The sequence below is a fragment of the Coregonus lavaretus genome, assembly GCF_964263955.1.
Source record: "Coregonus lavaretus genome assembly, chromosome: 39".
Lineage (NCBI taxonomy): Eukaryota > Metazoa > Chordata > Actinopteri > Salmoniformes > Salmonidae > Coregonus > Coregonus lavaretus.
This window is the reverse complement of record NC_140026.1, coordinates 8,846,719-8,864,046: the sequence shown is the minus strand read 5'-3', so window position 1 is coordinate 8,864,046 and position 17,328 is coordinate 8,846,719. Positions and strand designations below refer to the sequence as shown.

Sequence of the window (17,328 nt, the reverse complement as noted above, 5' to 3'; positions counted from 1 at the left end):
TTTACCCTCCACTACACCACTGATAATCAGACATTACATTTTACATTTTAGTCATTTAGCAGACACTCTTATCCAGAGCGACTTACAGTTAGTGAATACATATTTTTTTATACTGGCCCCCCGTGGGAATTGAACCCACAACCCTGGCGTTGCAAACGCCATGCTCTATCAACTGAGCTACATCCCTGCCGGCCATTCCCTCCCCCTACCCTGGACGACGCTGGGCCAATTGTGCGCCGCCCATGAGTCTCCCGGTCGCGGCCGGCTGCGACAGAGCCTGGATTCGAACCAGGATCTCTAGTGGCACAGCTAGCACTGCGATGCAGTGCCTTAGACCACTGCGCCACTCAGGAGTACAACGGTTACTGGTTTACATACATCAGTAACTGTGACTATGAACAAATTACACTGCAATGGCTCCTCACAAAAACCTTTAATATTCCACCTAGATTATTTATTTCATTGTCAAATACAGTGATCCTTCCATACAGATACAGTAAAACCTTTCAGTAGTCAATGACATTGAGGTTACCACCATCTACTGTGAACATGTATATTTAATTTTTTACAAACTATTAAACTCGCCAAGGTGCCAATCACTTGTCCCCTTTTTTTTTTTTTGTGGAGGATTTTATTCCAATCCAAATTGCACTTTTTAAATGCGAGTAAAAACAGACCTTTGAGTTTGTTGCACCCCTAAAATGGCACCCCATTCCCGAGCTATATAGTGTAATGTATATACACAGTGTACAAAATATTAATAAAACACCTTCCTAATATTGACTTGCCCCCCCCCCAAATTCGTCGAGGTATGGACTCTACAAGGTGTCGATTGAGTTGTACAGGGACACTGGCCCATGTTGACCCCAATGCTTCCCACAGTTCACCCTCTGAATGGCACACATACTCAATCCATACCATATCTCAATTGTCTAAAAAAATAATCCTTCTTTAACCTGTCTCCTACCCTTCATCTACACTGATTGAAGTGGATTTATCAAGTGACATCAATAAGGGATCATAGCGTTCACCTGGATTCACCTGGTCAGTCTACGTCATGGAAAGAGCAGGTGTTCCTAATGTTTTGTACACTCAGTGTATAGTGTTGTGCACTACGTAGGGAACAAGGTGGCATTTGGGACACTAACCTTTAGTTACATTCAATACCGTTTGTTGTGTTGGCTCACGTTTAATCCCATCTAACACTTGCAAAGCCAATTACATTCATTTAACTTAACCTTTATTTTAAAAAAAAAGTTAGGCTTGTAAAAAGAAAAAGAAATCACAAAAAGAAAACATTTCTCAAGTTAAGTAACATATCAAATCTACATTGTCCTCTTCTTGCATAGTATGTTGTATTTTTTTACCTGGTATATTATTAAAACATAAAACAGCAACTCTGAAAACCACCAAAACAACACAGCACCTTTATAATACAGCGACTTTTGAGGTAAAAGGAACAAAACCTCCCAAAAACGCACACTGGCATTAAAACTAAACGTGTTCTCAAGAAAAACATTCAGACTTTTATACAACCCAGTCATCATCAGCTTCAACAGTGTTTTCCAATCCTGGTCCTGGGGACCCCAACGTGCACATTTTAGTTATTGTCCTAACACTAACACACCTCACTCAAATAAAAATCGGTCAAGTGTGTTAGTGCAAAGTGCAAAAAAACTAAAGATTTGCACCCTTTTGGGTCCCCAGGACCAGTATTAGGAAACACTGAGTTACAACATCTATCAAATTGAGGTCACATATCAGAACTATCAGAAGATTATAAATTAGTATAATTATTATTCTTGGTAGTCAAGACATCTCAACAAATCAAATAACTGTAAACTGCCCATGATAACCCCCTTATAGTTATCCATGACTAGTTATCGATGACTGGTAATCAGTTACTTACTAGTTATCAATTACTAGTTATTGATGACTGGTTATCAATTACTAGTTATCAATGACTAGTTATCAGTTATTAGGTACCAGTTACTTTCTAGTTATCAGTTATTAGATATCAGTTACTTACTAGTTATCAATGACTGGTTATCAATAACTAGTTATCGATGACTGGTTATCAATTACTAGTTATCGAGTAATAGTTTGCAATTACAGGACTCTAAGGGGCCCGGTCAAAGTAGTACACTATATATATATATATATGTAATAGGGTGTCATTAAGGAAACAATGTCATGTCTCACCAAATAAAGACACTGTGTTGTCCATGTTGGATGCAAATATCTGCCAGGCTGGCCAAACAAAATAATACATTTTGACCCAATGACCTCTAAACTAAATGCTTTTATTGTCTAACAGTCAGATCAGACATGTGTGTGTGTGTGTGTGTGTGTGTGTGTGTTTAAGCGTTTACATGTACGTGTGTGTGTGTGTGTGTGTGTGTTTAAGCGTTTACATGTACGTGTGTGTGTGTGTGGGTGTGTGTGTGTGTGTGTGTGTTTAAGCGTTTACATGTACATGTACGTGTACGTGTGTGTGTGTGTGTGTGTGTGTGTGTATGTCTGAAATTGTCTCGCCTCCTACTTACTAAAACTACATACTGTATACTAAATGGTACTACATACTGTATACTAATGGTACTACATACTATTCAGAAGTACTGTTTAGTAAAAACGTATGCAGTGAGCAACAAATATCAACATACTGCTTATCTAATGCGCAATAGGGCTTGTTCCGCCATTCGTTCATTTTTGGAGAGCACATCCCCTATTCTGATTTTCAGCTGTTGTCAAACAAGTGGGTGTGAAAAGACACTTCTCTTCCTCAATAGTGTGCAGTGAATTCTACTAGATGAAAGGCCAAAATGAGTATGACATGCTGGCATTTAAAAGATACTCCAAATATTCAAAATGTCTAATAATATAAAATGTTATATTTTCACATACCCAAAAATCCTACTATTAAATGTGAACCAAGTATGGGTATTCTGACACGGCCCGCACGTGTGTGTGTCTACTGCAGGGCACAGGCGCCGCTGGGCAGAAAGTCCTGTACGTAGACAGCCACAGCCTTGGTGAGGTATGTCATACTGCCAAAACGTCCACTAGGGGCGCTGTCGTACAGCAGGCGACAAACTCCTGTGGAGGGGTCCCTTTCTAATATGTGCTCCTCTGCTCCCAAGTCCTTCTGTAGAGGGGGGAGGGAGGGTCTTGAATGAATGAATGAATGAATGAATGACACAGACAGACACAGACAGACACAGACAGACACAGACAGACACAGACAGACACAGACAGACACAGACAGACACACAGACAGACACACAGACAGACAGACAGACAGACAGACAGACAGACAGACAGACAGACAGACAGACAGACAGACAGACAGACAGACAGACAGACAGACAGACAGACAGACAGACAGACAGACAGACAGACAGACAGACAGACAGACAGACAGACAGACAGACAGACAGACAGACAGACAGACAGACAGACAGACAGACAGACAGACAGACAGACAGACAGACAGACAGACAGACAGACAGACAGACAGACAGACAGACAGACAGACAGACAGACAGACAGACAGACAGACAGACAGACAGACAGACAGACAGACAGACAGACAGACAGACAGACAGACAGACAGACAGACAGACAGACAGACAGACAGACAGACAGACAGACAGACAGACAGACAGACAGACAGACAGACAGACAGACAGACAGACAGACAGACAGACAGACAGACAGACAGACAGACAGACAGACAGACAGACAGACAGACAGACAGACAGACAGACAGACAGACAGACAGACAGACAGACAGACAGACAGACAGACAGACAGACAGACAGACAGACAGACAGACAGACAGACAGACAGACAGACAGACAGACAGACAGACAGACAGACAGACAGACAGACAGACAGACAGACAGACAGACAGACAGACAGACAGACAGACAGACAGACAGACAGACAGACAGACAGACAGACAGACAGACAGACAGACAGACAGACAGACAGACAGACAGACAGACAGACAGACAGACAGACAGACAGACAGACAGACAGACAGACAGACAGACAGACAGACAGACAGACAGACAGACAGACAGACAGACAGACAGACAGACAGACAGACAGACAGACAGACAGACAGACAGACAGACAGACAGACAGACAGACAGACAGACAGACAGACACATCCATCTAGTGCTGGTAGAAAAAAGAACAGAACCCACCTGTTCATAGTAGAACAAACAAATGCGAGCCCACCCACCTGGTCGTGGTAAAACATGTCGTTGGCGATGTGGACGATCTTCTCCACGTGGATGATGCTGCCCACGCTGTCTATGTCCACGTCTGCCAGCATGGTGAGAACTAAGATGGCCTCCACCAGCAGCTGGCGGTACTCTGGCTGGGGCACCCGATTCAGCACTGTCTCCACGTGCACAGCAAACTTGATCTCATCTATAGTCATCTGGGGTGGGGTGGGGTGGGGTGGGGTGGGATGAGAGAGAGGGGGAGTTGGAGAGAGACACTTTCTGAAGTCAGGAAGTACAGTTGTCTGAATAGAAGAGGATTCCAATGCATGATCAGTAGTCATCATCTTTTTTTGTACATAATTTCTCAACATTAGAGGAATTTCTAATGAGCGCTGTGAAGGCCCGCCTTACCTCCCTTGTTGTTGAAGATGGTAGAACAAATCCTTCTATGGACAGACCATGACACTGCAAGGAAAAACAATCCCTTTAATGAATGAATGGGTTAGAATCAGACCTGGGTTAAAATACTATTACTATACTAATAGTATACATAATACAATTACTATACTATATTAACATTCAATATAATACTATACTCTATTCAATACTATATTAATATCATATATAATACTATTAATATACTATTCAATACTATATTAATATAATACTATTACTATACTCAATATTATATTAATATTATACAGTGCATTCGGAAAGTATTCAGACCCCTTGACTTTCTCCACATTCTGTTATGTTACAGCCTTATTCTAAAATGGATTAAATTGAAAACGTTCCTCAATCTACACACAATACCCCATAATGACAAAGCGAAAACAGGTTTGTAGAAAGTTTTACACATTTATTACAAATAAAAAACACAAATACCTTACTTAGAATAAGGCTGTGACGTAACAAAATGAGGAAAAAGTCAAGCTGTCTGAATACTTTCCGAATGCACTATTTGGTAGAACCCTACATGGGCACTCTAATACTAGAACTATACAAGGCAACATTAAACATGAATGATGCAGCGCCCCTCCTCCCTTGGGCCAATTAGAGACAACAATTCTAGATCAAACGGGACAGGGGATATGCTTCTTCAAAGTTTGGAATTTAATTTGTTGATTACTATAGCGCCCCCCTTGGCCCAATCAATGTCATTTCTTTAATGCCGGATCTCCATGGCAAGATGCATAATTCAACCAAGTTTCGTCAAAATCTGGACCTACTATATTGAAAGCAGGTACTTCGACACAGGTGTGGTTCCTGAGTTAATTAAGCAATTCACATCCCATCATGCTTAGGGTCATAGATAAAAATGCTGGGCAGGCCATTATTTTGGCTACCATGGCTATACCCCCATAGGATGACAAGGCCACCATCCACAGGACACAAGTGATCTCTGAATGGTTTGATGACCATGAAAACAACGTAAACCATATGCCATGGCCGTCTCAGTCAACAGATCTCAACCCAATTGAACACTTATTGGAGATTATAAAGCGGTGCCTGAGACAACGTTTTTTTACCACCACCAACAAAACATCAAATGATGGAATTTCTCAGCGAAGAATGGTGTTGCATCCCTCCAATAGTGTATAGAATCCATGCCATGGCGCATTGAAGCTGTTCTGGCCCAACGCCCTATTAAGACACTTTATGTTGGTGTTTCCTTTATTTTGGAAGTTACCTGTATATTATAAGGTAAAGTATAATATATACATTATACCATGTTGTTAGACTAAACTATATACTGTTATACTGCACTACATATACAGTGTTATACTATAATACTGCACTACATATACAGTGTTATACTATAATAACCAGTTTATAATAGCAATAAGGCTCCTCTGGGGTTTGTGGTATATGGCCAATATACCACGGCTAAGGGCTGTATCCAGGCACTCCGTGTTGCGTCGTGCATAAGAACAGCCCTTAACCGTGGTATATTGGCCATATACCACACCCCCTCGGGCCTTATTACTTAATTATACTAAACTATATATACACTGTTATACTAAACTATATATACTTATGCGAAATATATATATATATATACAGTGGCGGCTCCTGAAAAAATTCTCAGGGGGGGCAATTTTTCTGATGATTTAGGTGACCTACACACATTTAAAAAAAGATATGTCCAGCAACAACATGAAGACAGGGGCAGCATATAAGTCAATACCAGAAGCATTTATTGACTGATCTCAAAAGTGTTGGCTTACAAAAGCAAAATAAGTTATCACAATAAAAATAATCAAGGGTGTTCTTTCACATTCCTCAACACTGCATAAACAATATGCATTTCCATAAAACACCTCATCTAATTGTGCCACAAAGTTGACAAGTCCAAGAAAAATACCAGGGTTGGTGGAGCCCTCAGTTTCATCTTTGCCTCGCAAAGCTAACTCAAACACTCCGCAAAACTTCACACACTGGATTAGCCGGCTGAGGATGTGGCGGTTCTTGCTAACCTCATCGTTGTGGCGGCGGACAGCTAGCCTGTATCCCTCATCCAGTTGAGTGGCAATGTTCACTCTCCCCAAAGCAGACAATCTCAAACAGCTATCCATGTGGGTCTTTGACAGCTCATGTTTCTTAATCTTTTCTGAAAGATGGTGCATGTCCGTTACACCAGTCGCTGTCCAAGTGGTGCTGTCTGCCGTGCCGCCTTCAGGGTGAAAGAGTAAGCAGGGGTAGCAGAAGACTGCATTAGCTACATCGCAGCCTGCTAGCCAGGTTTTTCGTTCGTACCAATTTTTGGAAAATCCTCGGGTGTAGGACTTTCCCCCTTTAGTAGAAACCTGTTGAATTATTAAATTTGGTCTGGGAGGTCCTAATTGTTTCGTTGCCAATTTATCTTGATTTGTTCGCCGACAAAAAGGAACTTCTTTCAAAGAGACAAATCGAGTTGCACTGAACGCTAGCCATCTTGACAGTAGTACGTGAATTGATTGACACTGCTACCCGCTCTTTTCTTAGTTACGTTCATGGTTATGTTACGTATGACGAAAGCGCGTAAGTGCAAGCCCTCCCGGAACCCATAGAGATTGTATTGAAAGCTCTGATATTTGAAAAAAAAAAGATTTTACATGAGAGTCTATGAGAGACTTCTGGGGCGATTTTCAACCTGACTGAAATCGCCCCAAAAGGGGCGGGGCCATTTGAAGCACGACTTTAGCCTGATTGGACATTTAGTGGCAGATCAGACGTCTAGATTAGAACACTGATAACTACTGTTGCCGTGATATAATTACTGTTGCCGTGATATAATTGATTAGAAAAAAAATCCCTTCCTTTTCCCGTTTGGCAGTGCGTCGCCCATATCGCCCTAATGAACACACCGCCCCTGTATATATATATGTTGCAAGGTAAGTACAGACCTTCTGTAGAATCTTCCAGACCTTCTGATAGAAGCCTATGGGGACTCTGTTGAGTGCTCCGTCCAGACGTCTCCTACGCAGCCATTGGCCGTGCCTCGTATCCTTGACGACGGGCGTGCTCACTGGAACATCCAGAGACTCTATGGAGGGGAGCTTGTACCTCTGTGACAGAAACATATATTTACACACACACACACACACACACACACACACACACACACACACACACACACAGTACCAGTCAAAAGTTTGGACACACCTACTCATTCAAGGGTTCTTCTTTATTTGTACTATTTTTACATTGTAGAATAATAGTGAAGACATCAAAACTATGAAATAATACATATGGAATCATGTAGTAACCAAAAAAGTGTTAAACAAATCAAAATATATTTATATTTGAGATTCTTCAAATATACACCCTTTGCTTTGATGACAGTTTTGCACACGCTTGACATTCTCTCAACCAGCTTCATGAGGTAGTCACCTGGAATGCATTTCAATTAACAGGTGTGCCTTCTTAAAAGTTAATTTGTGGAATGTATTTCCTTCTTAATGCATTTCAGCCAATCAGTTGTGTTGTGACAAGGTAGGGGGGGGTATACAGAAGATAGCCCTATTTGGTAAAAGACAAAGTCCATATTATGGCAAGAACAGCTCAAATAAGCAAAGAGAAACAACAGTTCATCATTACTTTAAGACATGAAGGTCAGTCAATACGGACAATTTCAAGAACTTTTAACGTTTCTTCAAGTGCAGTCGCAAAAACCATTAAGCGCTATGATGAAACTGGATCTCATGAGGACTGCCACAGGAACGGAAGACCCAGGGTTACCTCTGCTGCAAAGGATAAGTTCATTAGAGTTACCAGCCTCAGAAATTGCAGCCCATTAAATGCTTCACAGAGTTCAAGTCACAGACACATCTCAATATCAACTGTTCAGAGGGGACTGTGTGAATCAGGCCTTCATGGTCGAATTGCTGCAAAGAAACCACTACTAAAGGTTACCAATAAGAAGAAAAGACCTGCTTGGGCCAAGAAACACGAGCAATGGACATTAGACCGGTGGAAATTGTAGATTTTTGTTTCCAAACGGCGTGTCTTTGTGAGACGCGGTGTGGGTGAACGGATGATCTCCGCATGTGTAGTTCCCACCTTAAAGCATGGAGGAGGAGGTGTTATGGAGTGGGGGTGCTTTGCTGGTGACACTGTGATTTATTTAGAATTCAAGGCACACTTAACCAGCATGGCTACCACAGCATTCTGCAGCGATACACCATCCCATCTGGTTTGGACTTAGTGGGACTATCATTTGTTTTTCAACACGACAATGACCCAACACACCTCCAGGCTGTGTAAGGGCTATTTTACCAAGAAGGAGAGTGATGGAGTGCTGCATCAGATGACCTGGCCTCCACAATCCCCCAACCTCAACCCAATTGAGATGGTTTGGGATGAGTCGGATGGCAGACTGAAGGAAAAGCAGCCAACAAGTGTTTAGCATATGTGGTAACTCCTTCAAGACTGTTGGAAAAGCATTCCAGGTGAAGCTGGTTGAGAGAATGCCAAGAGTGTGCAAAGCTGTCATCAAGGCAAAGGGTGGCTATTTGAAGAATCTCAAATATAAAATATATTTTGATTTGTTTAACACTTTTTTGGTTACTACATGATTCCATATGTGTTATTTCATAGTTTTGATGTCTTCACTATTATTCTACAATGTAGAAAATAGTAAAAATAAAGAAAACCCTTGAATGAGTAGGTGTGTCCAAACTTTTGACTGGTACTGTACTGATATATATATATATATATATATATATATATATATATATATATATATATATATATATGCTACATACTGTATCGACCTTAACCCAACACCTAGCGACCTCGTCAAGAGGTTTGGCCCTCTTGGCGTAATGTTTAAGGTGTTGGCTTGACAATCGCTTGACCCCGGTTCGAGTCCCGGTCGGGGCTACCCACCAAATTCGCTACAATACAAATATATGCATACATATATATCCTATGGATGAGAGACCTATACAATACATATAAATACATACATGCAAATATATACCCTATGGGCGGGAGGATGTACCTCTGATAGAGACATCAAATGTACATACCGTTTACATATCAAGTTAAGCCAACAAGAGATTTTCCATTTCAACTGCAAAATGGCAATTTTGCTATGGCATTACAATGACAGTAGGATGTAAACTGGAAAAGCGATTAAATTTGAAAGTAAAGTTTGTGTTCTAAGATGTCTTTTAACTCTTACCCCAGATTCAATGTGTTCCATGTCCAGTGAATGTGGAGTTAGGCTCTGAGGAGGGGAGAGAGGATTCACAACATGAGAACAGCCAGTGTGAACAGTGTGTGTGTGTGTGTTAGGGTGAACAACTACGTTCAAAATCACCGTGCCAACCGACCACCTTAGTCATCACCATAGAGACTGCCCTATTACCATGGCGATAACATATAAGAACCCTGGATCCAGTGGATTCCCCCATTATTGACCACAAATGAACCACGACGTGGTTTTTGACCACAATTAAAATGTTTTTAGGTGACTTTTGCATGCAAACTGCTGACAGTGCCCAAGTGAATTAACACCCTGTAACAAGAAAAAAGTCATCATCATCATCATCACCTGTCTCTGCTGCGACCATGACAACCTGAGCTCCTCCAACTGAAAATGGAAAGATGACTGAGTGACAAGCTCTGGAGAGGAGAACAGTCTAGATACTGTTGGTACTTGGTCTGTAGTGTCATAAACGATGGTTTTTACTTCAATACCCTGAAAGTGACATCATCCTACATCGGGGTCAGTCCCCTTTTGAATGGGCTTGACGATTATATAATACAATTCATGAAAATGCGGTCATTTAGTATGTATAAAATTATATTTGTGTTTGTGGACAAATTTACCACATGCCTTTTATGAAGTTTTTTTTGCTGAAGACCATTGGGCTACGTTCTTGACGATTGAACACCATTCAAAAAGTCTACAAAAGCTAAATGACGTGTCACTTTCACGTATTGAATCCTTTAAAAAGGTGCACTATGCAGAAATCGCTCCGCCATTTCCTGGTTGCTAAAATTCTAATTTCAGTTTATGTGACAAAATAAGCAAGTATAGTGTAGAGAATCATTGTACCATTTAAACCGCTGTGAAATATATTTTCCATAACTACAAATATTGTGTTTTCAGCTGTTTGAAGTGTACAAAAGTGTACAAAAAAACGAAAGTAAAAGATGCAAAAGCGAAACTTAAGAACATATCTACCGATTCTTAGAGACTTTTTTATTTTTATTTTTTTAGGGGGTAAATCAGCTTAATATTGCAGATAGATTGTAACTTCCATCAATGTAATTGTCTGCATCACTTCCAATCCCCCATGTTATATAAATAAATAAATATATATAAATATATATATATATATATATATATATATATATATATATATATATATATATATATATATATATATATATATATATATATATATATATATATATATATATATATATATATATATATATATATATATATATATACACACACAGTGGGGGGGAAAAGTATTTAGTCAGCCACCAATTGTGCAAGTTCTCCCACTTAAAAAGATGAGAGGCCTGTAATTTGTCTGACAGACAATTTGAGATTTTTTTTCTCCAGAAAATCACATTGTAGGATTTTTTATGAATTTATTTGCAAATTATGGTGGAAAATAAGTATTTGGTCACCTACAAACAAGCAAGATTTCTGGCTCTCACAGACCTGTAACTTCTTCTTTAAGAGGCTCCTCTGTCCTCCACTCGTTACCTGTATTAATGGCACCTGTTTGAACTTGTTATCAGTATAAAAGACACCTGTCCACAACCTCAAACAGTCACACTCCAAACTCCACTATGGCCAAGACCAAAGAGCTGTCAAAGGACACCAGAAACAAAATGGTAGACCTGCACCAGGCTGGGAAGACTGAATCTGCAATAGGTAAGCAGCTTGGTTTGAAGAAATCAACTGTGGGAGCAATTATTAGGAAATGGAAGACATACAAGACCACTGATAATCTCCCTCGATCTGGGGCTCCACGCAAGATCTCACCCCGTGGGGTCAAAATGATCACAAGAACGGTGAGCAAAAATCCCAGAACCACACGGGGGGACCTAGTGAATGACCTGCAGAGAGCTGGGACCAAAGTAACAAAGCCTACCATCAGTAACACACTACGCCGCCAGGGACTCAAATCCTGCAGTGCCAGACGTGTCCCCCTGCTTAAGCCAGTACATGTCCAGGCCCGTCTGAAGTTTGCTAGAGTGCATTTGGATGATCCAGAAGAGGATTGGGAGAATGTCATATGGTCAGATGAAACCAAAATAGAACTTTTTGGTAAAAACTCAACTCGTCGTGTTTGGAGGACAAAGAATGCTGAGTTGCATCCAAAGAACACCATACCTACTGTGAAGCATGGGGGTGGAAACATCATGCTTTGGGGCTGTTTTTCTGCAAAGGGACCAGGACGACTGATCCGTGTAAAGGAAAGAATGAATGGGGCCATGTATCGTGAGATTTTGAGTGAAAACCTCCTTCCATCAGCAAGGGCATTGAAGATGAAACGTGGCTGGGTCTTTCAGCATGACAATGATCCAAAACACACCGCCCGGGCAACGAAGGAGTGGCTTCGTAAGAAGCATTTCAAGGTCCTGGAGTGGCCTAGCCAGTCTCCAGATCTCAACCCCATAGAAAATCTTTGGAGGGAGTTGAAAGTCCGTGTTGCCCAGCGACAGCCCCAAAACATCACTGCTCTAGAGGAGATCTGCATGGAGGAATGGGCCAATAATACCAGCAACAGTGTGTGAAAACCTTGTGAAGACTTACAGAAAATGTTTGACCTGTGTCATTGCCAACAAAGGGTATATAACAAAGTATTGAGAAACTTTGTTATTGACCAAATACTTATTTTCCACCATAATTTGCAAATAAATTCTTTAAAAATCCTACAACGTGATTTTCTGGATTTTCTTTTCTCATTTTGTCTGTCATAGTTGACGTGTACCTATGATGAAAATTACAGGCCTCTGGGAGAACTTGCACAATTGGTGGCTGACTAAATACTTTTCCCCCCCACTGTGTGTGTGTATATATATATATATATATAGTGGGGAGAACAAGTATTTGATACACTGCCGATTTTGCAGGTTTTCCTACTTACAAAGCATGTAGAGGTTTGTAATTTTTATCATAGGTACACTTCAACTGTGAGAGACGGAATCTAAAATCCAGAAAATCACATTGTATGATTTTTAAGTAATTCATTTGCATTTTATTGCATGACATAAGTATTTGATACATCAGAAAAGCAGAATTTAATATTTGGTACAAAAACCTTTGTTTGCAATTACAGAGATCATACGTTTCCTGTAGGTCTTGACCAGGTTTGCACACACTGCAGCAGGGATTTTGGCCCACTCCTCCATACAGACCTTCTCCAGATCCTTCAGGTTTCGGGGCTGTCGCTGGGCAATACGGACATTCAGCTCCCTCCAAAGATTTTCTATTGGGTTCAGGTCTGGAGACTGGCTAGGCCACTCCAGGACCTTGAGATGCTTCTTACGGAGCCACTCCTTAGTTGCCCTGGCTGTATGTTTCGGGTCGTTGTCATGCTGGAAGACCCAGCCACGACCCATCTTCAATGCTCTTACTGAGGGAAGGAGGTTGTTGGCCAAGATCTCGCGATACATGGCCCCATCCATCCTCCCCTCAATACGGTGCAGTCGTCCTGTCCCCTTTGCAGAAAAGCATCCCCAAAGAATGATGTTTCCACCTCCATGCTTCACGGTTGGGATGGTGTTCTTGGGGTTGTACTCATCCTTCTTCTTCCTCCTCCAAACACGGCGAGTGGAGTTTAGACCAAAAAGCTCTACTTTTGTCTCATCAGACCACATGACCTTCTCCCATTCCTCCTCTGGATCATCCAGATGGTCATTGGCAAACTTCAGACGGGCCTGGACATGCGCTGGCTTGAGCATGGGGACCTTGCGTGCGCTGCAGGATTTTAATCCATGACGGCGTAGTGTGTTACTAATGGTTTTCTTTGAGACTGTGGTCCCAGCTCTCTTCAGGTCATTGACCAGGTCCTGCCGTGTAGTTCTGGGCTGATCCCTCACCTTCCTCATGATCATTGATGCCCCACGAGGTGAGATCTTGCATGGAGCCCCAGACCGAGGGTGATTGACCGTCATCTTGAACTTCTTCCATTTTCTAATAATTGCGCCAACAGTTGTTGCCTTCTCACCAAGCTGCTTGCCTATTGTCCTGTAGCCCATCCCAGCCTTGTGCAGGTCTACAATTTCATCCCTGATGTCCTTACACAGCTCTCTGGTCTTGGCCATTGTGGAGAGGTTGGAGTCTGTTTGATTGAGTGTGTGGACAGGTGTCTTTTATACAGGTAACGAGTTCAAACAGGTGCAGTTAATACAGGTAATAGGTGCAGTTAATACAGGTAATGAGTGGAGAAGAGGAGGGCTTCTTAAAGAAAAACTAACAGGTCTGTGAGAGCCGGAATTCTTACTGGTTGGTAGGTGATCAAATACTTATGTCATGCAATAAAATGCAAACAAATTACTTAAAAATCATACAATGTGATTTTCTGGATTTTTGTTTTAGATTCCGTCTCTCACAGTTGAAGTGTACCTATGATAAAAATTACAGACCTCTACATGCTCTGTAAGTAGGAAAACCTGCAAAATCGGCAGTGTATCAAATACTTGTTCTCCCCACTGTATATATATATATATATATGTATATACACACATATATTACATTTCTTACACTTGCTTTCTATGTGAATTTGGTCAGGTCACCCAAAAAGTTACATAATCCATCTTTAAAAGCCAACAGACCTGTGATATCATGTACTCCCAGCCAATTGGTTTTAGTTCAGTTTTAGTTTGCTTATTTTGACCAGGTAAAATAACAAATTAGTAGGAATGATAAACACACTACAATTAAAACTATATTAAAAGTTGCATCCATAGCTCCGTCTATACATTTTGAAAATTGTTACATTTCTCCAGCTCCATTCCTCACACGTTTACCAAAAAAAGTGGCAGGGTAAACACTTTGTTGCTGTTTCAACTCCAGATTGCCCCTTTAATACGTACCATCCTCATGTCGCTCTTCAGCTTGCTGATGCCCGCCCTCTCGCTCTTGGTGGCGCCCACATTGCCCACCTCGTGGATAGAGATGGCAGGACTGGCGCCGGCGTCTACGGAACGCACTGGAACACATACAATAAACATAGGATACCACATACAGGGATGTCATAATGTGTGTGTGTGTATAGTATATTATATGTAACATAAAGAGTTCATAGCAATCTAATAACTGCTCATAAAGGATGTTCATAGGGATGTCATAACAGTTCATAGGGATGTCATAACAGTTCGTAGAGGCGTCATACCGCTCCTCTGCACTCCAAACTCCTTCCCACTGAGGATGTGATGCAGCAGGATCTTTAATTCTGACGGACTCAGACTCATCAGGCTCTCTGTAGCCTCCTCTCCTACAGGGCACAAAACACACACACACAAATACACACACTAAATATGAAACGCATACAATTTCACATAAAATAATGTATTCAATTTGTGATTGGTTACAGGATGTCTGACACTAGTTCCTACTTCACTGTAGGGCCAAAAATAATAAAACCCTTTTTATTTTAGGGAATGTCCTTTTCTAATTATTATGAGGTTGAGAGACTGTGCCAGCTCTGTGTCCAACTTACTGCTACTATTAATATTACTGTTCTTGTTATTACCTGAGCAGTTGAGAGACTGTGCCAGCTCAGTGGCCATCACCTGGATGATGAGTCCGATACGCAGCCTGAACATCTCACTGAACAGGCTGGGTTGGGTACGCATGTTCATTGCCAGGTACACCATGATCTCCTGTTTCACACACAAACGCAAGAGAGAGGGAGGTAGTTTGAAATGGAACGCTTGTCCAAATGAGTGAGTGCGCGTGTGTGTGTACCTGTGTGAGGATGGCTATAGTGATGTTGTTCTCACTAGCTTCATCTATCAGCTTGGCCAGCTTGTCTGGAGGGATGGGCCTGAGAGACAGAGAGAGAAAGAGACCGACACACAGAGAGAGAGAGACAGAGAGACAGAGACAGAGACAGAGACAGAGAGAGAGAGAGAGAGAGAGAGAGAGAGAGAGAGAGAGAGAGAGAGAGAGAGAGACAGAGAGAGAGACAGAAAGAAAGAGAGAGAGAGAGAGAGATAGAGACAGAGAGAGAGACAGAGAGAGAGACAGAGAGAGAGACAGAAAGAAAGAGAGAGAGAGAGAGAGATAGAGAGAGAGACAGAGAGAGAGACAGAGAGAGAGACAGAGAGAGAGACAGAAAGAAAGAGAGAGAGAGAGATGAAGAGAGAGATAAAAAGAGAGTGAGAGAGATTAAGAGAGAGAGAGAGAGAGATAATGTATTTATATATGTTTTTATTTATTTTTATACTAAACATGACAACCATGTATCCTTTTAAAATATTTAACCAACAGATATCTTCTGTATTTTTCAAGGGAGCCCTGTTTGTTTAGTCACATAAACTGAAATTAGGCAAACTATTAGAATTTTAGCAACCAGGAAATGGCAGAGCGGTTTCTGCATAGTGCACCTTTAAAGGGTTCAATACGTCTTTTAACTTTTGTAAGCTTTTTGAATGGTGTTCAATTGTCAAGAATGTGGCTCAATGGTCTTTTAGCAAAAAAACGTCATAAAAGTCTAGTGGTAAATTTGTAAAAAAAAATTTGGGGGGACATATTAAATGTCTGCGTTTTCACTAATGTTATTATATAATCGTCAAGCCCATTCAAAAAGGGGACTGACCCCGATGTAGGATGAGGTCACTTTCAGGATATTGAAGTAAAAACCATCACTCAGAGTCTCTGGTCAAAAGTAGTGCACTACATAGGGAATAGGGTACCATTCTCTGGTCAAAAGTAGTGCACTACATAGGGAATAGGGTACCATTTAGGATGCATCGGATGCATAGGATGTATAGGAAGTAAACTGACGCTGTGATGGTCTTCTCCCGAGGTTCTGGAGGCAGACCCACAGTCAGGTGCTTCTGGTGGGCCAACAAATCAGAGCAGGCCTGGGGACACACAGCAACTAATCAAAAACAAGTATACATTCATCATCCCGATCAAAAACAGGCCTGCTGACACCTAGCAACCAATCAAAACATGCCTGCTGACACCTAGCAACCAATCAAACATGCCTGCTAACACCTAGCAACCAATCACAATAGGCCTGCACTAATCAACCAATGAAAAGTTTGGCAGCAGGCCAAGAGACTGAACAGTGTGTGTGTTTATATATTTACCCAGTCGAGTTCCTCTACTTTCTTCCTCAGTATTCCAGAGATCATGCGTATGAGTCCCCAATGTTTGAGGTCGCCTGCCTTCACATACAGGTCTGTCAGCAGGGAGCGGACCGTACAGCCTTTACCATGTAGCCTGGTGTCCCACTCCATACCCCTAGTGGACAGATACATATACACACACACACACACACACACACACGGGCACACACGGGCACACACGGGCACACACGGGCACACACACGCATTCTTGAAAATTCTCAGGTTCAATTCAAAGCAAGTCAGTTTTTAAGTGTCGGCAGAGAAGGATGGAGGG

At 41.5% G+C, this 17,328-nt stretch overlaps 1 protein-coding gene across 1 annotated transcript in view; it reads right to left on the bottom strand.

Moving 5' to 3' along the window:
* Positions 1–418: 418 nt before the first annotated feature.
* LOC311112690 (phosphorylase b kinase regulatory subunit alpha, skeletal muscle isoform-like) overlaps positions 419–17,328 on the bottom strand; it is a gene marked incomplete at its 5' end in the record, with an annotated part of 43,368 nt that continues 26,458 nt past the window's right edge. Inside the window, 12 exons of the mRNA XM_084155822.1 lie at positions 419–3,145; positions 4,250–4,450; positions 4,647–4,700; positions 7,622–7,783; positions 9,904–9,948; positions 10,276–10,314; positions 14,790–14,905; positions 15,089–15,190; positions 15,449–15,578; positions 15,664–15,742; positions 16,705–16,784; positions 17,016–17,169. Coding sequence (XP_084011948.1) covers positions 2,972–3,145; positions 4,250–4,450; positions 4,647–4,700; positions 7,622–7,783; positions 9,904–9,948; positions 10,276–10,314; positions 14,790–14,905; positions 15,089–15,190; positions 15,449–15,578; positions 15,664–15,742; positions 16,705–16,784; positions 17,016–17,169 — 1,336 coding nt within the window. The remainder of the gene's footprint in view (positions 3,146–4,249; positions 4,451–4,646; positions 4,701–7,621; positions 7,784–9,903; positions 9,949–10,275; positions 10,315–14,789; positions 14,906–15,088; positions 15,191–15,448; positions 15,579–15,663; positions 15,743–16,704; positions 16,785–17,015; positions 17,170–17,328) is intronic.